This window comes from Rhinolophus ferrumequinum, chromosome X, assembly GCF_004115265.2.
Source record: "Rhinolophus ferrumequinum isolate MPI-CBG mRhiFer1 chromosome X, mRhiFer1_v1.p, whole genome shotgun sequence".
Taxonomy (NCBI): domain Eukaryota; kingdom Metazoa; phylum Chordata; class Mammalia; order Chiroptera; family Rhinolophidae; genus Rhinolophus; species Rhinolophus ferrumequinum.
This window is the reverse complement of record NC_046284.1, coordinates 114081167-114107064: the sequence shown is the minus strand read 5'-3', so window position 1 is coordinate 114107064 and position 25898 is coordinate 114081167. Positions and strand designations below refer to the sequence as shown.

At 42.8% G+C, this 25898-nt stretch overlaps 1 protein-coding gene across 1 annotated transcript; it reads left to right on the top strand.

Annotated features, from left to right (window-relative positions):
- The first annotated feature begins 127 nt into the window (after window positions 1-127).
- Window positions 128-25173, top strand: SYAP1 (synapse associated protein 1). The gene is made up of 9 exons (XM_033106700.1): window positions 128-486; window positions 6974-7092; window positions 7906-7972; window positions 11268-11341; window positions 16355-16494; window positions 21096-21244; window positions 22518-22576; window positions 23019-23160; window positions 24970-25173. Exons 1-9 carry the CDS (start codon window positions 276-278, stop codon window positions 25095-25097), a joined length of 1089 nt encoding a protein of 362 aa, XP_032962591.1. The 5' UTR covers window positions 128-275; the 3' UTR covers window positions 25098-25173.
- The last annotated feature ends 725 nt before the right edge of the window (window positions 25174-25898 follow it).

Genomic DNA, 25898 nt, shown 5'->3' with positions numbered 1-25898 from the left:
GAAAAGGGGCGGAGCGGGACTACGTGGGAAAAGCCCTTCCGCCGCTTTCCACGCGCGTAATAGTGACCGAAATAAACAGCCAGAGGGGGCGGGGCTCCTGGACGGAAGTGACACAGCGAGGCCGGCGTCGGAGTTGCTATAGAGGCGGGGAGACGGACAGATTGGCTGCTCTGGGGTCGCACTTCCGGTCATCTCCTGGGGAAACACGCATTGTGAAGGCGTCACCCGCTAGGGTCTCCGGTGACCGGGACTGCGGCAGCGGCCCGGAGGGCGGGATGTTCCGGGGTTTGAGCAGTTGGTTTGGCTTGCAGCAGCCAGAGACCGGTGACCGCCAGTCCGGGGAAGACGGGCAGCCTCAGGGAGACGGGCAGCCTAAGGGAGACACTGCACCCGAGCAGCGCTCCGAGGCGGTGGCGGAGCCGGCAGAGGGGGAGTCACAGCAAGCCGAGGACCAGGAGCTCCTTCACCAGGCCAAAGGCCTCGGCAGTGAGTCTCCCCCGGGACCAGAGACTGTCTGGGAGTGCTCGCAACCTTCCTTTTGATACCCCTGGGGCGCGGGCCTGGCTGATCGAGGGGTGAGGGGGTGGAGGAAGGTGTGTCTTGTCGGTAGGTCCTCTCTGGACGGTAGAGGTTGGTGAAGAACTGGGCAAGGCCAAAGCTTCATCTAGCAGTCAAATCCTGTGCCTGAAGTTCTTGGTGACTTGTCACTCTTTGCAAAGTGTAAACATTAGGAGCAGGGCCGCAGTAAAGCGGTGTGGCCCGACGTCTTTAGGTTTGACAAGGAATCTTGGTGTTCAACTCGCCAACTTTCACCTCCACAACCTCCCACCCCCAGGTTGGCAGCCGTTGGGGAGCTTGAGTTGGTTGAAAAAGTGCGTTTTTGCCCTTAGGGCAGAATGTAATGTCCTAAGTAAATTGAGGAAGACTTATTGAAGACCTCGGCTCATCTCCTTTTCAGGTGCAGTGGGACCTTTCTCCTGCCAATTCTGGTCTGTGCAAGTTTCAGTACTAGATGTTTTATGAACCATATCTCATTTCATCTGTTAAACACCCCAGTGAGTTGGGAGAACAAGCCCAGAGTTCCTTGCCCTGAGTTATACTGATAGATAGTAAGTGGTAGCGGTGGAATTTGAACCTAGGCTTGTCTAATTTCAAAGCCCGTGCTCTTTCCAGAGTTTACTGTGTAGTTAGGGAAGAGAATAGAAGTAGTAAGTAGTCTTGAAGGATAAGCAGGTGCTCTAGTAATTCTGATTCTGGAGAGACCATGGCCAGAGAAGATGGGCCCTAAAGCAGACAGCGCTACAAGTGAGAGAACTGTAGCAAAGGTAGATATTACATTTAGCAAGCATTTTTAAAGAACCTACTAAAAGTCAGGAGCACTGGGGGAGGCTGGAGCCTGAGTAGAGAAACACAGACTTGAATAAGAAAGTCTCTAACATTCAAAAAGTTTTACTTCAGGGTAGAGGAGCACACAAAACAGACATAACCTCAAATCATGGCAGTACATAATCTCAGTGCAAGGCCCCCAAACAGTGCACAAGAGAAATAAAACTAAGTGCTGTGTAATAAAATCACTAAAGAGGGAATGACTATTTCCTGTGTAGAAAATTGGGAAAAAAGAAGCTTGGCCTATTGGAGAGAGAGATGTGAGATGAATTTGACCAGAGAAGAAAGGCCATGTTAAGTAGTTGGGATAGATAAAAGTGGAGCCACATTAGGAAAAGCAGGTTATGGGGGTTTACCCGATTTCATAGCACTTAGAGAACCATTTTCATTTTTCTTCAGGGGAGTGTCAATATTGGCTTCTTAAAACTTAGTGACGGCTTTATTGAACTTCACGTTTGTATTTAGTGATAAAGACCTCTGAATACTTTTTAATAAATGTGTATTCGATATGGGTGTCTACTTGGGAACCTAACGCTGCGATCTCTTTCCTCACCAGACTTTCTTGGTGTTTAGGGAAGCCAAGGTTAGATGGAGCTATCCCCTTTCCCTGCCCACACATGTATTGTGAATTTAAAGTTTCCAAATAAATGAGAGCTCTTTTGGTTCTGATATTTATGTGATTTTTAAAAAGAAGTAAAGGTTCTAGTTTATGCACAAGCCTTCAAAAAGACGAGAGATGATTAGATATGTTTTCATTTCTACATATTCATCCTAAGAGGTGTGTTATCTTTAAAAAAGGCCCATCTAGGGGTGGCTGGTTAGCTCAGTTGGTTAGAGCGTAGTGCTGGTAGCACCAAGGTTGCTGGGCCACTGTGAGCTGCGCCCTCCTTTAAAACATAAATAAATAAATAAATAAAATTAAAAAAAATAATAAAAAGACCCATCTATGTTTTGAAAACTGAAACTAAACATCCCTGAGCCTGAGTTTCACTAAATAGATTAGTTTCTGTAGCCTTTGGAAATCTACATGGAATCTTCTAGGAGCCCCATTTGTTCTGTAAACATTTGTTTAGTGCCTCCCTTCAAGATTGGACCTAAATACTTCTGGTTCATGACGTATTTATAAATTTAGGCAACTTACCAGTTACGGGTGGTGGACACCCAGGCCTGCTTTCCACTCCCTCATCCAAAACCAAACCTTCCCACCCTTGGCCCTCCATCCTGATAAACTTAGGGTCACCTGCTTCAGGGGGAGGGCAGTTCAGGAGGGAACTCCCTGAAGAACTCCTCCCTACCTCCCTGAAGGCCTCATGCCCCAAAGTAACTTCTTATTCACAAATCGGTTGGTTGGTTTTTGGTCCAGTGGACCAAATTAGAGCTTTATCTGCACTCTTTCTTTAAAAAAAAAAAAAATACCCGAGCCTCTAAGAGAGTTAAATATCTGAGTCACTCACACAGTTTAAATAAGTGGGAGGGTGGTCCAAGATGAGCTTTGGCTTTTTCAAAATCATCCCTAAGACCAGTCCATGCCCAGGACTGGAGGAAGGGCCACCTCCTTTTCCTTCTCCTTTGAAAAGTGCTATTAGTATTTGCAGTGGAACTGTGTTAATTAGGCCAGCCTCCTCTTTTTCAGCAGGGCAAATGTATTTCAAGTTCTAGGTGACTACCTTGCTTAGTTTACAACTAAGAGGGCTCCAAAAGTTAGTGTGTACATGGAAAAATACATGTCTGCTTTGATACAGAAGCAAAATCCCAATTCAGGTCTGATGACAAACCCAGGTTTACCATGAGGAGTGCAGACAGATGGTCGAGGGCTTGGATCCCACAGCTTATGAACAAAATACTGAAGGGAACGAGATTGTAGCTTGAAGAAGAAGAAACCGAGGGGCGTTGCTCAAAATTCTCGCAGGTTATTTATTTATTTGTTTTACAGTTGTTGTATATTAAGAGGACAGATCTTAGTCTGAGAGGTGGAAATGACAAGGGAAGTGAAAAAGGGTTTCTGAATTAGAGATGGATAACAGTAATAATTGGCTGCCCTTAGAAGTTGTGTTCCCCATCCCTGGAAGTGGGGATACCTGGATAGGAGGTTGAATTAGGTAACTTCTAAAGTCCCTTCCAACACGAAGATTCTAAAATTGTCTGAAATATGGTATTTTGGAAAAATTAGCCAGCCTCTTCAGAAGAATGTTAATATTCTTATAATATGCCTTGGAAACCACTATCTGAATTTATTTTCCTATTCTAACAGGAAGCCTTAAACTCTGCCTTCCTCTCTTTACTCTGATGAATGTATGCGTTTTCTGACCTTTGAGAACCTTCCCACTTTCCTTACTTGTATCGTTTCGTTCAATTCTGCAAGCCCTTGTCACTTGCTCATTTGACGTGAGGCAGTACGGGATTGGGGCACCAGCTTGCCACTTCGAGGCAGATAGCCTGTGTTTGAGATCCATACACTACTTACTGTCTTTATTGTGATATCATTTTGCAACTTACAAAAAGTTCAGCTGCCAATTATAGAAAGTCCAGCAAACAGAGGCTTAACGAGAAGACCTTGATTGTTTGTGTCCGGGGTCCCTAAGACCACCCCCAGGTTTGATGAGCATCCATCTAAATTGGGGTTTCTTTAGCAAGGAGGGAGGGATAGGCTCTTGGCTGGGCAATCAGTGAGATGGGTCTGCCCCATCATAATGGACAAATCGTGTATCCTCTGCGAGCCTTGGCTTCCTGTCTGTAAACTGAGCAGATTATACCTGCTCTTCCCAGGATGGTTGTGAGACTAAAATGACATAATGAAAATGAAGATAAAATGACTACTTTTGATGTTCACAATCTGCCTCCTCCTTCCATAAGGTTGTGGAGGTTTACTCACTCGCAGATGTTTTACTTCCTCTTCTTCCGTGCCACCCTTTTTTGTGCCTAAGTTCCAGAAGTTGACATTGACCTCCGTTTACTTCCTGTTGACTCTGATCTTAGTCTCAGTTTTTTTCTAACCACTTAATAAAAACTGTCTTTGACCTGGTGTCAGATGATCTCTTTGGAAAATTAATAAACCACTTCTCGTCTTTATGAGCTTCTTACCTGAAAATCTCTTGTCATTCTCTCCCTCTTCCCTCTCCCTCTGACTTCAGAATCCAGGCCACTCTCTAATTACTCCTGGGAGACCTTCTCTGAGTGGCTTTGTTTTATGAATAATCTTGTTCTTCTGGTTGCCTTTAAGTTGTTTGCTTGTTTGTTTGTTCGTTTAGAAACGGACATTCCTTGCGGGACAGAACTGTGCTTTCACCTTGGTTTAGTGTGTTCAGTGTACTCCACCCCTGGAGTCATTAAAATCTGAGAGTTGAGATTATTATGCTAAAAATACCAGTTTGGGGTGTTTTTTTTGTTGTTGTTTTCGTTTTTCATAAATTTTATTGAGGCATATTGGGGAACAGTGTGTTTCTCAGGGTCCATCAACTCCAAGTGATTGTCCTTCGATCTAGTTGTGGAGGGTGCAGCTCAGCTCTAAATCCAGATGCTGTTTTCAATCTTTAGTTGCAGGGGGCGCAGCCAAACCATCCCATGGCAGGGGGAATCGAACCGGCAACATTGTTGCTGAGAGTTCCTGCACAAACCAGCTGAGCCATCCGGCTGCCCCTCTGGGAGCTCAGCAGCGGCTCCTTGTCTTCAATCTAGTTGTGGGGGGCGCAGCTCACTGGCCCATGTGGGAATCGAACCACCAATCCTATTGTTCAGAGCTCGCTTGCTCTAACTATCTGAGCTATCGGGCTGCCCCTAAAAATACCAGTTTTTAAATGACAGTCCTCCCTTAGGAAAAAATGTCGATTCTAACTCAAAACGTATTCCTGAGAAATCTTAAAGATAACCCTGCTCTGTTAGAACTTTAGATTTCTTTGTCTATCTGTAAAGAATTTTTTCACAAAGTGTGGCTGTCTACCCATGTTGTCTTACCACTCTGGGCAAGCAGACTAGTCACACTGAGAGAAATGAAGGATCTCCCTAAAGCTCACACTTGTGTCACTCCCCATGCATCCTTTCAATAAATAGTGGTCACTCACTGGGTGAATCAGACAGCCTTGGTCACTGCCCCAGTCAGGCTTAGGCCAGGCCTTCAGTCTGAGAGGACAGATTCACTAGGTAATCAGTAGAGTGTCATGAGTATTGTTGATCGGGCAATGTGGGTGCTGAGGGAACATATCTCAGAGGCGCCTACTCCAGTCAAGGACTCAAGGAACATTTCCTGAGAAGTGACACATACGCAGAGATCCATAGACTGTGTAAACTTAGCCAGGTAAAGGGAAAGCAGATAAAAGTTTTCAAACCAAGGAATAACGTATTTGAGGCCTCCTTGGAGATCCTCAAGAATTTCTTGTGGTCATATGAATGTAGAATAAATAGGAGAGGGGAGAGTGAGACCAGAGACAAGTAGTTTCCTCTGGTATAGTCATAATGGGGTGTTGATGTCATTGCCAGATGGGTGCCACCAGACACAGTGGGGAAAAGACTGTTTAACGGTAAAGGCTGTGGGAAGTGGGAGACATGGTCATTCAGATTGGGAGCCGTACTGCTGCTCCAGGTACAAGTTGCCTGATTGTCTAAAAGTGGTATCACAGAGTGAGGATTTCATCAGGTATGCCAAGCTCCCTTTGTCATTCTTATCGGGGTTTTCGGCCTGCCTGAGTATTTTGAGAGTTAACCACCATCACCCTCCCCGCCCCTCCACCCCCTAGCACGTGCAGGTGGCAGAGGCAAGACTGCCCTTAGACTCTTTCCTGTGAGATGAGATTCAAAGGCCAGTGGCCCTGACGCATCCCCCAGCAAGTCCAGTTTCGGGACCTACCTGAGGTCACTTCCTGTGGACCAGATTGTGCAGAGAGTGTGGACTTTGACATTATGTTATCTGCATACAGGCCTTTATATTCTAGTGCAATAGAGCCTTGGCACATACGTCTTTTCAGGTCTTCAGGAAGGTTAGTTTTGTTTTCGTTTGGTGAAGGTGAAGGTGAAAGTGAAAATTTGTGTCTTACGGTTTTCGTTTTGTTCTACATATTTGCTCATTATTATTAAAGAAGCATTTATATTTATATTAGGACTTGCCAAGATTTCTATTTATTAAAATCCCCCAGATTTATCATGGGATGGGTTAATCTAAGAAAGGAGGGATGTTTTTTTCTTTGAACAGGAGGAAGAGGAAGAAAATAAAGATGGGATACTGCGGGTCTAGAGAGGAGGAAAAGTATAAAGGAGACTTGATCTTATTTGTAAACTTGGAGGGGCGATTATTTACTGAGATAGGTTAGAACTAGAGACTGGAGAAAGGCAAGACAAGTTTGAAACAGCTACAGAGGGAGAACTGGGGAGTTGCTAAGGGTCTTTGAAAGAGATGAATCAATGGCCCAATATGGGTGGCCAATCCACCAAGAAAGTGGAGTACTATCAGTGCTTCTCAGTTTTTGTTTTAAGTCCTGGTTAACAAGGAACATGCCCTGTGATTTAAGATTCTTATAAGAGCTCTTTGAGGGAGAAATTACAAATACAATAACCATTGTACTCGAATGGAGCATAGACTCATTTTTATTCTTTACAGACTACCTATTCAATTTTGCGACCGCTGCTACAAAAAAAATAACTGAATCAGTTGCTGAAACAGCACAAACGATAAAGAAATCAGTAGAAGAAGGGAAGATAGATGACATCATTGATAAGGTACATTTAAATTTCTTTTGGTAGTAGAAATTTATGAAATTCATTAGCAGCTAATATTGTCCCTTCTTAAGAACTTTATTAACCTAAGTAGGATATCATATTCTGATAAAAATATTAATAGTTGAGATTCTTGGTTTTTTTCTCTCTTTTTGTGTAACAAGTGGCTGTAATATAAATCATCTGATTTAAATAACCTTGGATTTTATTTTAATATAGTCTGAAATATATTGATACTTTTGGGTAATACTAAACTTTTCATATTGTGAGTTTAATTTTCAACTATAACCACTTCAGAGTATATTTATACTTTTGCATCATCTGGTTAAGTTTTTAAAGTCTTAGCTCATTAGGAACAACCCTTTTAAGACACTAAGGCATGAGTGTGTTAATTTTTTATAGTGGTAAAAAAAAAAGGGCCTAGGGAATTTCATTTCTGTTGGTAATTTGAACGAAGGAGGTCATCAATTAAACTTTAGATAGCTTGTCGTTTAGATATTTTTGTTGTGTGTACTATTTGTCAGAATGAGAGTTGAGCTGTCTTATTTTTTTTGAATAATACAAAATTTCAATTTTTAACTTTTTTTATGTTTGCATTTGCAAAGATAATTCATTGTAAAGGGAGTTGTGTACTTAAAATTGAAAAATGTTGACGATCCTTCTTGTTGTGGAAAAGGGGAACTGCCACTTTTTTAGCCTTTTTATTGAAGAAAATGAATAAAATATCTCAAATAGACTTCACAGATCTTGAATGTAATTCTTATCTAATAATAGATTTTTCAAGGTAATTTGACTCTTTATATATTTTTTTGACAGACAATTATAGGAGATTTTCAGAAGGAACAGAAAAAATTTGTTGAGGAACAGCATACAAAAAAATCAGGTATGGTACAGGTTTGTTGTACATGACTTACTTACCTGCCAAATTTTATTGAGCACCTTTTACATGCAGACACCATGATAAGGCTCTGAGAATACAAAAATGTATAAGTAACGGCTTCCATCCGTTGGGTAAGGCAAACACTCGTGGGAAAGACAAACGCATAAACCTTTGGCGTTTAAAGGAAGGAAGGAATCGTTCCCTGCGGCTGGGATAGTAGGTGAGGTCAGCCAGTGACGGCCCCTCTGAGAAGCTGGCTCTGAAAAAGAGAGAGTAAGCTTTCATTTCTCAGTTTATGTCACGTCCAACACAGTGTCTGATGTGCATATAATGGACCCTTAGCAAATGTTAGCTCCCTTTCCATTCTCTTCAAAAAACAAGAGTTTTCCAGGGAAGTGACAGAGGGCCATGCAAAGTCATGGGGGTTTGAGGAACTTAATACGTTTCTTTACTGACAAATGCTTTTTTCAATGTTTGCAGTTACAAGATCTCAAAATGTCCACTTTTACTATTTGATGGTGCTCAAACACAAAACTGGCGTCATGTCTTTGAACTTGGCAAAAGTAGGGTAAAATAATTCACTCGGTTTGAGCAGTGCTACAAATTCAAAAAGAACCAGTTAGTCCTGTGGTGAGTTCCTGTCAGGCATTGTCGTTCCCACATAAACTCAAAAGTATGAAGCAGCTCTCTGGGACAAATAAACTATACAGATTAGCGTAACCTAGAGTGTCACGGGAAGCAGTAAAATTGACCCTGGCTCCGGGGACTTGGTATAGCAGCTGGTTGGTGCCTCTGAGATAGGGATTGTGAGGGCATGGGGGTGAAAGGCTTGGAGGTGATTTCATTTTTGAGGTGCCCATTAGACAGCCAGGTGAGAGGAACATGTACCAAGGCAGGAAGGGAACACAGGTGGCACGTTGGGAAGATTGCATTCTTCAGTCACATTGCAAATGCCCGGTAAGCACATGGGGCTGGTGGCTTCCGTACTGCTCCATGCAGATGTAGAACATTCCCGTCCTTGCAGATAGTTCCGTTGCTTGGCAGCACTCTAAATTAAGTGAACTGGCTCCAGCAGCAATTTATTTCTGGGAGCGTGGAGGAGAATTCCATCTACAGATACAGATTAGTAGTCAAGTCATGTAAAAACCATGAGAGTAGGTGAGCTGCGAGACGCAGAGTGTGCCAAGCATGAAGAGAGATGAGCAGAGATTTATGGTGTTTAGGGGAGGTGAGGAGCGGAAGGAATTGACAGTTTCTGAGTGCCTGCTAACTGGCGGGCACTTTATATGTAGCATCTCATGTAATGAATGGAAAGCTCAGCAAGGTTAAGTAATTTGCTGAAGGTCACTCAGCTGGTAAGTGATGAAACAAATCTGCCATCAAAACCAGTGCCCATTTACCCAAGGAAGAGAGAAGCAGTGGAAGCCCGGGGAGGGAGAATTTCAAGGAGAGCATGGTCTGCTGAGAGGAAAGGGATTGTAAAATGCTCCGCATTCATTTGTTCGCCTAACGGTCATAGTAAGTCTGTGAAGTACTTACTGTTATCTCCATTTTCTAGACAAGGAAACCGGCCTAGAGAGAAAAGAACTAGGAAGTGTCCACAGGGTTGGACAACCAGGAAGTTATTGGTCACTCTAAATAGAGCAGTTTCAGAGGAAGGGGGGTGTGGAGGGTGTCTTTTCCTTACCAGCTCAGGCCTTGTGAGGACCTCATTATCTGAGGTAAGTAGTGCTAGGAGAAGCTGCCCAAGGTGAACAGACTTAAAATGGAGACAAAAATGTTATAGTAAATAATATAAGAAAAAAAGTCTTGGAGGGTTTTTACCCTATTTTTTTTAAAGTATGAAAATATGTTTATTTTATCTTTAATTAACAGAATTTGGATTATAATTGCCACCATTTGCTTGTTCAGGAAGAGCCAAAGAATGAACTGGGTGTCTGTCCACCTGCCCATGTTTCCATCCATGCATGCACATCAGTTTTCTATCAATTGGCACACAACAGGATGTTTTCTCCATCCGACTTTTGCAGCATAATAATAAAAGGGATTCTTTCTGCAAAAATATGAGGACCCTTTGCACGTATGTCTTCTGTGCTGCCCACCCACCTCCATAGCCTTAGCTCTGCCCTTTTGCCCTGCTCCAGGCTTGGACGGTACAGCTGCTCTCTCTGAACATGCGGCCCCCCACACACACACACACCCACCCACCAGTGAACTCCTCCTAGTCCAAGATCGGCTCCCGAGTCACCACAGAAACCCCGCGGGACTCACCTGTCCAGGTGGTTGCCATTTGTCATCTGGCATGCTAATCATGCTCAGTTGTAATCATCTCGTTTCCTTGTGAGCCCCAGAGACACAGGCTGGGTATTAGGTGTCTTGGTATTCCCAGCACTTCCAAAGGCTCAGAGGATTTGATCCCAGCCCTGTTGTTTATTGCGCCCAATTTGCCCATTTCTTTCTGCATTTGCTTTCACTCTTGACAACCCTTTTCTCAATTTCTAGACGCTTCTCTTGCAGCCTCCTTATCACCATTTGTCATGAGTCAAGTACAGTAACTTTTTACAAAAACTTCTATTAGGAAATAATTTCAATATACAGAAAAGTTGCAAGAATAAAAGTAGTACAGAGAACACCCATATACCCCCTGCTTAGATTGTTAGTTTTCCAGCTTTAGGGAATTTAACACTGATACAATACTCATATTCTGATTTTATGAATTGACCTAGTAAGGTCCTTTATACATTTCACCCTCAACACAGCATCCAGTTTAGGGTACAGTATTGCATTTTTTGTCATGTCTCTTAGCCTCCTTTAGTCTGGAACATTCCCACAGCCTTTCTTTGTCTTTTATAACATTAATGTTTTTTAAGAATAACCCTCCCCCTTTTTTTGTTAAATGGACCATTCCTAATTTGGGTTTTGTCTGATATTTCCTTGGGATTAGACTCAGATTATGCATTCTTGGCCAGAATACTGCAGAAATGATGTGTCCTTCTCAGAATATCACATTTGGACGCCACAATGGCCATCTCTCCCTCAATGGTGATATTGATTTTGATCACTTGGTCAAGGTGTTGCCCAATATCTCCACTGCGTATTTCAAATAATTTTTTTACCAAATGCATACATGCATGAGATTCATACATTCAGTCTGGGAATTGTGATGAATGGTCATATTTGGAACTCATTAGTTAATTGCTAAAAAGGTTGTGTGGAACTTTTTCAATTTTTTCAAACCACGTTTGCGGTGTAACCCTTGTAACCTGTTTTTCCTTCTTTGCTGTTAAAAACCTTTTAGAAGCAGCAGTACCCCCATGGGTTGATAGTAATGATGAAGAAACAATTCAACAACAAATTTTGGCCTTATCAGCTGTAAGTATCTTGTGATATTCTGTATAGAAGTACTTTCTTCCTATCATGACTTTGTCCTTAGCAGAATGTTTTCCTTCTATACAATTTTTTAAACATTTTGAGATATTAGGGTCGTACACATCAACTTTTACTATTTTTTTTCCACGAAATTTTAATTTGCTTCTCCTTAAGTTCTTTTTTCCTAATGGAAAAGTATAGCCTACTATACAAAAGAATTCTTTCGGCCTTAAAATAATTCTTTTATGTTATTAAGATAGATAATCTTTTGAAATATGCTATCATATAGTTTCTAGACAGCATTCTAATTCTTCTGAAGGAAATGATTGTATTCTAAATTTTCTTTTTAACTGCTATGTGTATTTGTTTGAAACTGAAATTGAAAGAAATACAATTCCATATGCTGGCCCACAAAAATTTCACTTGGGACCTCAGAGGGAACATAACAATACCAGTTAACAATTGTATAGACCTGACAGTTCCGGAAAGCACTTTCTCACACGTTATCTCTTTAGAGCCTCGCCACACATCTGTGAGGTAGGTAAGGGCTTTTATCACCATTGTATAGGTGTGGGGACAAGACTCTCAATTGTGACTCTCTCATCTGTGTCTGCACTGGGCTGTGAACTCGTAGTGGTCAGACACTGGCTTTGATCTCTGTCCTCAGCACTGAGCAGCCCGCCTGGCATGGGACTCAACAAATAGAGCTTTTTACTATACCAGTGGTTTTCAAGCTTTGTTTTTAACCCACTTTTTTTTTTTTTAAGCAGTCATAAATGGAACCTCAGTCTAGGCAACAAACAAATATAGAGCTGGGCTGTACCTCCTTTCCATGGCCCTCCCCCAGGGCATTTTAAGGTTTTTCTTTCCATTAGTAAGCACTTTAAAGGCTGGAGCATCCATTACGAGTTCATTGTGAACACGATGTTACAGCCAAACCTGACACTGATGTCACAGCCCTGCTTGTCCCCAGAAGGGAATTGGGCAGTGAGAGTCAGTGTCATGTGAGAGCAAACATCAGATACTCTCCAGTCAAGTCCCCCAGCTCCTGAGTCCCCCAGACCTGTTCTTCTCCTTATCTTCTCCATCTCAGAATAAGATTCCAGTTATTCATCAATTTTTTTCTAGCCACACACCTAGGGGTCTTCCTTGAATCGGGCCTTCCCTCCCCCACCCCACCCTGGTCCTGACAATGCTGTGTTCATAATATATTCCTAGTCTACTTCTCTGCTGCCACCGCTGTGGTCCTGTGGTCCTGATGCCATCATCTCCTGCCTGAGACATCCCAATTGTCCATTCCTTAGCCCTTTCCAGTACAAGCGTATCTCAGCAGCCTGAGGGATCCACTGATGGTGTAAATCATTTTGTGTCACTCCCTGACGTGGACCCTTCTAATACTCGTCTCTCATGGACTAAAATCTAAACTCCCTCTGCTGGCTGCTGAGGCCTCCGGTTGTATACACCTCTCCTGCCTCAGGCCCCACTGCCTTGACTGCCAGCACTCCAGCCACTGTTTCATAACTAGGCCCAGTAGGAGGCTGTTGTAGAAACTTAGGGGAAACATTGGGGGCAGTTTCAGCCTTTGAAATGTTTTACATTAGAAGGTAACAACTAAAATCCACTTAGGTTCAGGTTTGTTCTTGCTTTATTAATGTAGGAATTCTCAAAAACCAAAAATGGTTAAAATCCAACATGGGCAAGATGAGATGAAACTGGTACTTTCAGTAGCAGCATACACTGCTGCAATCTTTCTGGAAAAGAGTTTCAGCACTAGGTATTGAAATAATACTAGTCTTGAACCAGAAATCCCACTTCTAGGAATTTAGTCTGAAGGGATCACTTTAGAAGAGAATAAACGTTGTCTATCTGTAAAGTGATGTTACGTGCAGAGTTCTGTATAAGGAAAGATTAGAAACAATTTGCTGACTACCAACATGGGCCTGGATAAGTACATTGTCGTTCATTCAGTGTAAATATGTCTACTTCGGAGGTGGGAAGATGTTTATGCCCCTGAGTGAAAAGGGAGTATCTTCCTATTTATGTCAAACTGTATACATGCAGAGACACATGTCCAGGAGGGGTTGTGGGGTTGTCTGTAGATGGTGGGAGTTTTGACTCTGCTTTTCTTTGGTGTTTCGAATTTTTAAAAAACAGGTGTGTATCATATTTACAAACAAAATGATGTTTACTGTTTGATTGTTTCTACCCTATTTCTTAAAAAAAAAAAAAAACAATTTTAATGCTTTGAGTGGTCCACAAGAGCAGTTTTTTGCCTTGGTTATATGCTCAGTCTATAGGAGAGAGGATGGTTTGGAGACATCCCTTTATATGCTAACCACCGTGAGTCATGCTCCATCACAGAGGAATTCAAAGCCACCCTCATTTCCTCAGAAATTGCCCTGTCCAGGGTCAGGTAACCCAGGGAATTTGACTTTGGGTCTTTCATTTTGTTTCCTTCTTGGCTAACCAAAGAGAAGTGGTCCAAATGAAACATGGACTCTCACAGATCTTCCAGGTTGGGTGTCATGGGCCTGGGTGCGGTTGAGAGTCACAGCGGCGCCCTTTCAGAATTCGCACATTCTGTACTGGCTGTGGGTCGCAAGCCATACAAGGGTCTTCTGTGAGGGGGATGTTTTCTCTAATAGCCTTGGATTGAATTGTTTTTTAATGAGACTCCAATTTAATATACTAATGATAAAATGTTTGTATGACATTTTATCCGTGTGTTGACTACCTCTTAATGGATTGTGGATTCTCTAACCCTTAGTTTTAAGGTATCCTAAACCTGAGTGTCGCAGTGTGAAGAATTCATTTAAAGTTGTTATTTGTCGGATTTTTTTTTTTTTTTTTTTTTTTTATTGGGGAAGGGGTACAGGACTTTATTGGGGAACAGTGTGTACTTCCAGGACTTTTTTCCAGGTCAAGTTGTTGTCTTTTCAGTCTTAGTTGTGGAGGGTGCAGCTCAGCTCCAGGTCCAGTTGCCATTGCTAGTTGCAGGGGGCGCAGTCCACCATCCCTGTGGGAGTCGAACCAGCAACCTTGTGGTTGAGAGGATGCGCTCCAACCAACTGAGCCATCCGGGGGAGCTCAGCTCAAGGTGTTCAATCTTAGTTGCAGGGGGCGGAGCCCACCATCCCTTACAGGACTCGAGGAATTGAACTGGCAACCTTGTGGTTGAGAGCCCACTGGCCCATGTGGGAATCGAACCGGCAGCCTTCGGAGTTAGGAGCATGGAGCTCCTAACCGCCTGAGCCACCGGGCCGGCCCCATTGTCGGATATTTTTAAAAGATAGATGGATATCTGGCAAGGCAAGGAAGTGTTGAGGGGAGCCCGTTATTTCACTTTCCTCCCCTCCCTGTGGTCGGCATCCCATCACCGGAAACTTGCAGGAGTCAGAGTTCGCTGCAGTGAGCAGCTCAGAGTTTGCGTGAGAAAGCTGGAAGCACTGCTAAGTCCAAGGTGTCAGGATCTCAATGTCTTGCTGTCCCCATAGTGTTGTCACACCTGTGGCCGTGTTCATCTTGCAGAGCAAAGTGAACGTCCTAGATTAAATTGGACGGAGCCTGCAAGATGCATAGGCAGCCCGTTGAGTTTGCGGCTGTGCTAGAGTCAGAGGAGCACTCGACCAGAAGGGGAGGCTTGGCATGTGGCCCTGCCACTCGCTCTAGCACATACCTGACCTTGGACAAGGCCTTTTGCTTCCCTGACCCAGTTTCCTCATCTGTTAAGTGAGGATGGAAGTGCTTGCTTCACAGTGTCATGACAGAGAAGCTGGGATGTAGAGTGGGGGCCCAGACTGTAGCACCAGCACTCAGTGAATGTTTGTTAATGAACCAACACTGAGCCCTTCCCCAGTCTGGCCACGCTCTGCGGAGAAGCCACACCGTGTCTCTGTCAGTCACCCTGGCATTGCCTGGCCCTTGGTCCAGGGACTGACCCGTGGAGCTTCGCAGAGATTTGTCAGGCAGAGCCTGGGCCTTAGTGTGCTGTCAAGAAGTGTGGGACAAAAGCATGGCCCGTGCACACTTGAGAAATATGAGCAGGACTGTGCATCTGACTTTGCCAATATGGCCACCATGGTTAGCTGACTTGAACTTTGGTTTAGAATGTTTCTAAGTTTATTTACACTAGTTTTCACATGTCTAACGGTGCCCACTGAAACAAACGTGTTCGTATAATTTCAAACTGTATAATTTCAACTAATTCATGATTGAATTTCGCAGCCTCCCAAGATGCTCTCTCCAATTGAGACTTAAAAAATACATGATAGGTGTTGTGGCTGTTCACTCAAGGGTTGTGAAAGAATTCACGAGACCTGTAGAAATACAGAAGGAAGGTTTATTAAAGTAAGAGGAGGGTGGGCAGGGCAGAGTCTGCTGGAGACTACTGCCCCGAGTCTTTGTTTCATCTGAAGTTTTATATTTTCTAACCAGCGTGTAAATTGCTTTGGCCTGTAAGGGAATCTTCTGTTATGTTTGGCTTTGTCTGTTGGGGTGAGGGAAGGTTCAGTTAAACTGGTTATCACAACCTTTGCATATATTATGTAAATTTAAGTTGGAGCTAGGAGTGGATCCCATACAGATGTGAAAACCTCACCTAAGTCACAGGGCCAGGTCTGTAAGGCCCAAGTAAATAGAACCATTGAAACTGGATTAAATTGTCCTAGATTAAATTATAAATGTATGGTAAACAGAGTCATTAAGGCTTGGTGGAAAGGAGGCAAAGAAAGAAAAGAAAGCTTTCAAGAAGTACCAAGCTAAATTACACTTGTTTAATCGCATTATACCAGAGGTCCAAATCTCAAAATAGAAGATTTAGTGCCACCATTACAGTCCCCCCGTCTTATCAAGAGGGTTGGTCGTTTTCTGCTTATTCTCTGCTCTCTTAAGCGGACAGGTTAATGATAGCTTATTGGACTTCGGGCTGAAGTCTCTGGGAGAATTCAGTATTTGTCAAATCAATGATGCATTATTACATATTAATTGCATTTATGGTTTTCCCCCTTTTCATCAAAGGACAAGAGGAATTTCCTTCGTGACCCTCCGGCTGGTGTGCAGTTTCATTTTGACTTTGATCAGATGTACCCCGTTGCCCTGGTCATGCTCCAAGAGGACGAACTGCTGAGCAGGATGAGATTTGCCCTTGTTCCGAAACTGTAAGCACTGTCTTCTTGAGCCGGAGGGGCACTGCTCACGAAACGTGTATTTGCATTTTCTAATGGCCTTGGTCATGTGCACCGTATCAGGGAAGAATCTTGGAATGGGGGCCAGAACAGTCTCAGACTCTGCTCTGTGACCCTTTAGCACCACACACACACACACACACACACACACACACACACACACACACACACACCACCCCTCCCCCCCCCAAGAATGGAAACCAGGAGTGGACTTTCGGGAAGTTTGGAGTAGGGCTGAGATGTGCTCTTTTGTCCCTGGTTAGAAGGTAAGACGCATTTTCCTACAAAAACAGATGTGCTGGTGTCTTCCAGAATACAGTTAAGGTCTCCCAGGCCCATCAGGACCGGCCACTCCAGCTGTGCCCCCCAGCAGCAGTGTTCTTGTTCTCTTCCCCACCCACCTGCTGCTTTTCCTCTGCCCTAAGGCTCTCTCTCTCCCCTCCCAGAATCCCTGCCTGTCCTTTGATTTCCAGCACAAGCATAATGTCTTCTGTTTCTGGGACAGTCATCAGCTGTAGGCCCCTTTCCCTTTGCTCTCTGCCACCACAGGCTCTTCCTCACCTTTTCTAATTCCAATCCCTTGTTTCGCATCTCACATTTTTAGAGTCAGCCATCTTTCTTATTCTGTGAGTGTTCTTTGTTTCCAACCCTCTATTCTTATTATATGGATGCAGTGTCACTGTTCTCTGAGGACATGAAGTATAGTTTTCTTGAGATAACTCTTTTCTCTCTGCTCTTTTCTCTGAATCTTTGTGTTCACTTTCAGCTGTCTTTTGTGTTGTAGGATTTCTTTATCCATCCTTTGGGTGACGGTGCCATGCTGAAAGGTGTTTGGGGTTGTGTGTTCCCACAGGCCTTCTGGGTCTGGTGGCTTCCCCAAGGGGACTCCTTAGCCTCCTGCCTGGCCACAGGCAGAATAATGGGGACAGCCTGGCCCCTGGGGCTTCCATGCAACGTTACACCCCCATTCTCAGCTGTGCCAGCTGTCCTTGAGTGTGGAGTAGCTTAGCTCATAGTGAACCCTCAATCTCTGCCCAGTGGAAACAGTCCCTGGCCGGAAGGGGCAGCATGGGAATTGGAGCCATCTCACCGCTCCTTTAGGGCCTGTCCACCGCTCCTCCTGTTGAGCCCAGACTTAGAACAACAGTTGTATAGAATCTTTATTTTTTTTCTTTTTAGTGAAACTCTTATCTCCACGATTATTAACATATTGGTCGTTAATTACTATTATGCTTACCAAACCCTGGGAGTTGACTTTTGAACAGTTCATATGTATGTATGTATCTGTTTGAAGCTCTTTCACCTCAGAATTTGAGGTTGTACCTGTTCTGAAGAGCAGCCTCTTTCTGAGAGAAGAGCAGCAAAGCTCTGGGGATCAGGTGGGCTTCGCACCTGAAGGCTCCATCAGTGTGAAGAACATTGGAATCACCCTGGGCCAAGCCGCGGGCTCTCTGCCGACACTCTCGGCACTGTCTAGAGGCCCTGAGGCGTCATGACACAGGGCCTGGGTTGTCGTCCATAGTTTTGGTTTTGGACAATCCGGGACTCCCTCTCGCTGCTGACAGTAATTATAGAGTTTTTTAAAGCTTGGGAGAATTGGTATTTGGCAAATAGTATTTTGGATTTGTCGCTAAGTAAGCTGCCCATTGAGTCATATAAGTCTAGTTTCCTACTGCAAATTCTGTTAGGGATGCTTTAGAAATTAGGGTTATTACTTTTATAAGTCTTTGTGTATTAGAAATGCTTATTGAACTATTTATGGATGAAAAGTTGTGATATCTGGCATTGCCTTCAAATGTTCCAACCCCCACCCGCAGCAAAGCGTGGGGGTGGGGGGTGAAGCGTAGATGCAACCTGATTGACAAAATGCTGATAATTATTGAAGTTAGGTCACGGGTACGTGGAGGTTCTTTGTTGTAGTCTCTCTACTGTGGTTGAAATTTCCATAACAAAACAAAACAAAATGGAGCCATAACACAAAAATATAAGACTTCTGGACTCTTCTTCTGACATACAGAAGTGCATCTTTGATCATTTGAGACACTTGTTCTTAACATAAGCCATCCTTAACCGGGAACGATTTAGAAAAGAAAACAAACACTCGGTCTGTATTTTAAAATGCCTTTTAGTGTGTTAGCACTTGCCTATGACAGCAGTGCTGCCAGGAGACAGGGCCTTGCTGGGCCATCACAGGTACCCCCTGAGGCCTTCACTCCGACAATAGGGAAATCACAGTCCTATCCAGTCCTGGACTGGCACATATGCCCTTCGCTTCCCGGAGGCTGTTCACAGCATACTAATGCCTTCAAATAGTCCATGATAGCACAAGCAGTCAGATAAACGTTGGAGAGTTGCTACGTTCGATGGATTCTTTCTTTATTATAGGGCTTCTCAGAACCTTTAGTATGGCATCTGCCTTGTGACGCTCTCCAGAGGGTAACTGAATATTTCTGCAGTGTGCCTGTGACTACTTCCTCTTACGTCAAGAGGGAGAGGCCGGAAAAGAAGACAATCCAGATGTTTGTTTTTATGGAGAGCAAACATTGCCCATGATCCACTGTAGTTGGATAGTACACAGTTTCATTTTGTTCATTCGCTAGAGCTCAGAATTAAAAGTGACCTTGAAAATATTCAGGCCGCTCACTACCTCATGGGAAGGCTAAGCTCAGTTTTGTGTAGCTGTGGTGTGATGGTTTACGGCCCTTGAACTTACGCGGGTAAAAGCCCCGGTTCCTGCATTTGTTCCCCAGGTATCTTAGTCTCTGTAGCCCCTCACCCTCTGAGTTATTACCCTCTGACAGTGAGTTCCCCGAAGTGGATATGACACGTTGTCTGATTGCAGAAGAGCACACCGTCGTGTGTCTTGTGTAATTTTACATGCAGCCTACGATTTCATTAGCTCTTCCAGCAGCTGCAGCATACTGACATGTGCTGTGCTGAACTTGTGTTCGGCTGTGAACCCTTACTGACTGCTGTTAAGCCCGGTCTCCCTCCTTCCAAAAGACATTACGAGGAAAAGAGAGTTGTGAGGCCACATAAGTTTGGGAAATGCTGCTTTGGGCACATGGTAAGAACTGAACAAGTAAGAGGTCACTATTCCTGTGATCATCTATGTGGGCAGACCACTTGTCTTATTCATCCTTTAGCCCCCAGCACCGGGCCTGGTGCACGTGGCACCAATAAATGTTGGGATTAATGAAAGAAAAGATGGCTGCATCTAGCAGCATATCGGCTTGTCACGTGGCCTAGTTTGTGGAAATAATCTTGCATTTTGCCTCTGGCACTTAAAAAGCTAGCTTCCTGGCCCAGCTTCCCCACTCACAGATGTGACAACCCCGTGTTCTGATGTCCTATCTAAGGCAAGCCCTGTCCTCATTCACAAGCCTGGGTCTCAGTGTTTTCTCTTAGTTGTCACTGATTTTCTTCTATTCCTTCCAAGTCTTTCTGTCATGTTTTCTTCCTTGATTCCCCCCGCCCACCCCCCAAGAACCTGCCTTTCTTCTAGTAAACCAGGAGGTAGAGAAACCTTCCCTCCTACTCTTTTGTCATTTCTACTAGCAAAGCATTTTTAGAACATAAAATGAAGGACTCCTCAGACAAAAAAAAAAAACCCACTGTAAATAGCCTGCGGGTCACCAAAGCTGTTCCTTGGCTGTCCTTGGTTTCTGTTGTGTGTGACGGGGGTGGGAGGGTGGGGTGCATTCTGTTTATGCGGAGTCTTCTTTTGTCTTCTACCCTCGATATTTTTATTGAATTGCTCTGAGGTGAGCATAGTCATCAATGTTGTTGTTATTATTATTATTATTTTGGAACAATCACAAACTTATAGAAAGGTGAGAAGTACAGTCTAAAGAACTTTTTTTTCTGAGTTGTTTGGGACCTCATGCCCCACCCCCCCATTGCTTTACTGTGTATTTCCTATAAACAAGGATTCTCCTGCACAACCGTGATGTAACCATCTGAACCAGGAAACTCGCTTCTGCACATTATTGCTATCTAATTCTCAGCGCCTATTCGGGTTTGTCCTTTTGTCCCAATAACATCCTTTTTAGCAAAAGGATCCAGTTCAGTTCAGACTCACATGTCACATTATCACCCATCTCTCACTTCATGGCTGATTCTTACAGATTGCTAGTTAGCTGCAAGCTGCCAAACATTTCCTTTCATAAGGAGCAATGCCCACAATCCTTTCTTCTCACTGCTTGAAAGCGCTTAATTGTTCGGTAAACGGCAAATAATTGGTGGAGTCGTGGCTGTGCTTCCAGGCTCCCAGGTTGATCATGCTGCTTTCACAGCAGCAGCCTGTTTTCCTCTGCTGAGGGCAGTGTTGGCATCATTAAAATATCCAGAAATGCTGAGGCTTCATGGGTGTTCTGCAAGTTTGCTTTGGCTGCTGTGGAGATAACTGTTCTTTTTATCCTGTTACTCAGTTCGAAAGCAAATGAGAATCTTTGAGCCTCACTTGGATTTGCAAATGCCCCTAAAAATCTTCTATTCCAATTTCCACTGCAACATAGAACCCCTGCGTGCATTTGTGTGCATGTGTGCTCAAATGTGTTGTTTGTCTTTCAAAGCGTGAAGGAAGAAGTGTTTTGGAGGAACTACTTTTACCGAGTCTCCCTGATTAAGCAGTCGGCTCAGCTTACAGCCCTGGCCGCCCAGCAGCAAGCCGTCAGGAAAGAGGGGAAGAGCCATGGCGGAGAGGGTGCGTCGCCACTGACAGGTACATTCAGAGAACACTGAAAATAACGAATTACTTTCAAAACAGTCTTAGAGACTCCCAGGAGCTTGTCATCTTGTATGTACCAGGAATGTCATCATTAAATGGAAAATTCTTTTCTTTTCAGAGGAAATATTCTTTCCGCTCTTGTTGCCTTCTCTTTGATCCCACCCACATGTCTTTGCCAAGCTCTCCTTTACTTTGCTATCTTTTTCTCATTCTTGTTTTTTTATTTCTTCCATTTATTTCTCCCTCGATCACCAGCCATCTTTCCCGTCTCTTTCCTTGCCCTTTACCATGTGACTTTTTTTTTTTACCTTCTGTCCTCCACTAAATCAGTCTACTCCTTTTCTTTCTTTCTCAGTCTTCCATTCAACCTGATGTTCCCCCACTACTACAGTCTAGAACAGAACTAAGCTCCATTCCACTCCAAGTTACAAATATCCAACTTGGAGCTAGACGCCATTAATTTACACATTTGACTCTTTCTTATTGTGACAGTTTACTTCTGGTTGTTGGGGAAAGTGTTTTATAATTATCAGCAATGATTTAATATCTAAGAATAATTAAAATAAATGTATTTTGTGTCATATTTGTGTACTATTTACAACTGGAGACGTTTCTGTTCATGGAATTTCATGGAAATAATTCATGCAAAGCAGTGTGTCCGAGGGCACAGGCCACTAATGAAGTTGTTCTACACAGTAAAATTTTAGATTTTTGTGTATAGATAGTAACATGAGTCCCAAGTGTCTATCATTCTTTAGTATTTCCTTTTATTAATTTTATTGGAAAATACCATTTTACCAAATACCACCTGTATAACAAAATGGGCTTAAGACAGGGTTCAGTAAAGACTGTACATCTGGTAAGGTTAATAAGATACAAAGGCGGCCCAAGCATTTGTGATTTTTAGCATTTGTGACAAAAGGAAAACTTGGTAAATAACTTAATTCTCATTACCTAAAAGAAAGAACAGAACTATTCTTGAATGGATTTTGCTAACACTAAAGTCAAAATTATTTCCTGCTGGAAATTTTATGTAAGGGGCATCAGATGTGATGGTATATTAAAAATACCCGTAAAAGAAAGAGGTTGAGATGGTTTCACCTGGCTATTTCTTGTACTGACTTAAAAGCTGAAAGCATAACATTTTAAAAGCTCATTTCTGTAAATTACTTAGTATCATCATACTTGTGGATATTTTAGTTGTTATTATTATATGTATTCAGAATTGAATCGAGCAATTATTGTCTCTTTTATTCTCACTTCTTAGAGGCAGTACGGCCCAAAACACCACCTGTTGTAATCAAATCTCAGCTTAAAACTCAAGAGGTAATACAGTTTTATGTTGTACTTAATAGTTGATATCTGGAAAGGAGGTCACTCTGTGTTAACTACCTGAGATACCATTTCAAATGACTTATGAATACGGGTCTTACTTGTTCTGAAGAAGCGGGGTCTGGTACTTGAATAGTTAAGGACCTACAGCTGAGACGTGAGGTGATTCCCTGGCATAAATCAGTCTACAAGTGCTCATCGGGAACTGGACAGAATGATTGGCATGATCCAAACCATGAGTGAACATAATAGATTCAGGAGGTGACTCATTTCGTTACCAGCCAACTGTGCAGGTTAGAAGGTGGGAGAGCGGTGATCATTTGACTAGCAGAAGGAGGAAACGAAATGATGCTGGATTCAATTGTGAGACGACCGCAGATGAGCACAAACCTGTCGCTGAGAAAACCATTTCCAGAGCTCGTTTGTTGCATTTCAGGATGAAGAGGAGATCTCTACCAGCCCCGTTGTCTCTGAGTTTGTCAGTGACGCCTTCGATGCCTGTAACTTAAATCAGGAGGATCTGAGGAAGGAAATGGAGCAGCTGGTGCTCGACAAAAAGGAGGAGACTGTACTAGAAGGTACAAAAAAACCCACAACCATCCTATTCCCCAGTTCTGAAGTTGATTGTAGAAAATTGATACTCTGAAGCTGATATATAGAAATACGTTGTCACTTGCATCGAATTGCTTCTCTGGCTGCGTTGGTGGTGTATAATGGGGAGCATAGCTGCCTTCCAGAATTGCTTCTCTGTCCCCCACTAGAAGGTGGATTCTAGCACACATGACCAGATCTCACGCCCCTCTGCTCTAGGTATGCACAGCAGCATAGAGAAACTCCGACCCATAGAGGGTAAGTGATGCCACCAAGGCCTCAGTCCCGAGGACATGTGCCCAGGAACTGGGGAGAAAGCAAGCACATCTTTCACGTGGAGACACTGCCCCCTGGCGCTCTGCTTTAAAAGCTGGTATCCTCTTTGGGTTTATGCTTGTAGCTAGAAGATTCTTTTCCCAGTATGGCTTCTGGGAAGGCGCATGCTGCCTCTAAAAAAATGGTTTAGGAAAAACGTTGCTTTCTTTGGCACATCACGACAAATGACTGGCTTTCAAATGAAGGTGTTTCCTGAAGCCTTCTGAGACTTACAGTTCAGGGAGTCGGCTGTTCCCACAGGTTGTGCAGAGAGCACCGGTGGGAAAACTATCCAGCCTCTCAGAGGCTAGCTCCCTACTGCTCTGGCGAGCTGTTCTTTCTCTGAATTCCTACCCTAGTTGTAACTGGGGCCACTTCATATTCTTTTCTATAGTAGTTGTAAGTTCCTCAAGGGTAGTTGTCCCCCCGAGTACCTAACATGGAGCCTGGCACTTAGTAAGTAACTAATAAATGTATCTGAAATTGTTTGGTTGCTATGCAACACACTGTCTTTTCCCTTGAGGTCACTGCTGCAAAAAATTAAAAGATTTGGTTTTTGTTTTCTCTATAGCTACTAAGTTTGTCTATTTTTAAAAGATGAAAATGTATTTTAGCTTAACTTTTTAAATAGCCGGTTTGTTTTGTTTCCTCCCTATTTTATAACCCTGCATAGCAGATGCCTTATCCTGTAGCAACATATGCACATATGTACACACACACACAGGTATAGGGAGTGTCCAAGCAGAAAGTTGCCGCTCTAAATCGCGACACTGAAGACCAGTGCGAGAGAGCTCAGATGGAGCCCAATGTGAGGGGCCAGCCTTCAGCAAGAGACCGCCTGACTTCCGGTGCTGGTGTCTCTTGCCACTCTAGGGACACTACTGCTAAAGTGGGACTGTGGAGCCTGCAGATCTGGTTCCATCCGTTTATCTGTCACTGTCAAGCTGTGTGATCTTTGGCAAGTCCCTTAACTTCTGTCAGCCTCCATTTCCCAATTTGTACAATGTGTATAATAGTGGTCTCTAGTCTATGGATTGTTCTAAGGGAAAAAAAAAGAGTGATATGTAGAGAGTGGTTAGCACAGTACCTGGCTCAGTAAGTACTCAAGAAACATGAGCTGTTAACCACTAACAATCATCATCATTGTTAGTGGTAAAAACTAATTTGCAACCGAAGATTCATTATCAATTATCCATATAAGTTAAAGGAAAAGAGAGGCCTAGGTGAAGTGAAATAACACCCCAAATTTACTGACAACATCTGATACCTTTGGTTCTACATTTAACAAATTTATCTTTCTAATCGTGTTTCTCTTGGTCACTGTTAAAATTTGCTCCGTTTTTCGGAGCTCACACAGTGAGGAAGCCTGAGACGTTAAAAATTACTGTGGCTTGGACTTACACAGGTAGTTATAGTTGAGAAAATTGTTAAAGCCAGCATGATGAATTCAGAATCTTTTCCTTCTCATTTATTTCTTTTAGAGGATTCTGCAGATTGGGAAAAAGAACTACAACAAGAACTTCAAGAATATGAAGTGGTGACAGAATCAGAGAAACGAGATGAAAACTGGGATAAGGAAATAGAGAAGATGCTGCAGGAGGAAAATTAGCTGTTTCCCGAAATATAAGAATAATCCTTAACATTCTGTAACTGACATTAAATTCTAGATGGCAACACTCACTGAATCAGAAGGCACAAAAGAGTATAACTTTATGAAATTCAAAATTATTCCTTTTTCAACTTGAAACTTGCTTCTTTTAAAAAAAAGTATATGAGACAGTTATTGTAGTAATCAAAAAGGGATGTTTTATGTAATATTTCTTTAATATAAATCCAGTTAGAGATGTACTGTAGTCAGTATGTATATCCTAGCTTCAGAAACATAAGTAAAATCTTAGAGTTCTGTTTTCCATGAGGTCAAAAATACATTCTTCAGCTGTGGTTTTCTAAACATTTGTACTTCATGTTGCATTTTAATTGATAATTATGTTAATGCACTTAATGATTGACAGCTATCAAAATGACCAAATTGTACCAAAGAACTTAAGAGGAAGCACTTTTAGAACTTTTTTCATGGTATTTTCTAAAATTCCATCTGGAAGCCAAAAGATAAAATAATTATGTCGATTTGAATGATACAAACATCACATGATTTTACATGAGAAAGACTGTGCAAAAATATTTTTCTCGGGGGCCTTTTCTTTCTTTCTTGTTTGTTCTTCATTATGCCACATTTAATAATACTGTTTTCCTAAATTTCAAGTATAGTTTCAAGTGTAGTATAAATACTGTTTTCCTAAATTACAATGGCAGAATCTCCTTATACTCAAAAGTGGGAAGTCTTACACAAAGGGGGAAATTCAACATTTGTAATTTTTGAAACGTTAAACCAGAGCTTTTATACTTGTAC

Coding starts and splice junctions, on each gene's coding strand:
- SYAP1 (XM_033106700.1), top strand. CDS start 276: ATGTTCCGGGGTTTGAGCAGTTGGTTTGGCTTGCAGCAGCCAGAGACC. Junction 16,495..21,095: donor TTTGCCCTTGTTCCGAAACT/GTAAGCACTGTC, acceptor TGTCTTTCAAAG/CGTGAAGGAAGAAGTGTTTT. Junction 22,577..23,018: donor CTCAGCTTAAAACTCAAGAG/GTAATACAGTTT, acceptor GTTGCATTTCAG/GATGAAGAGGAGATCTCTAC.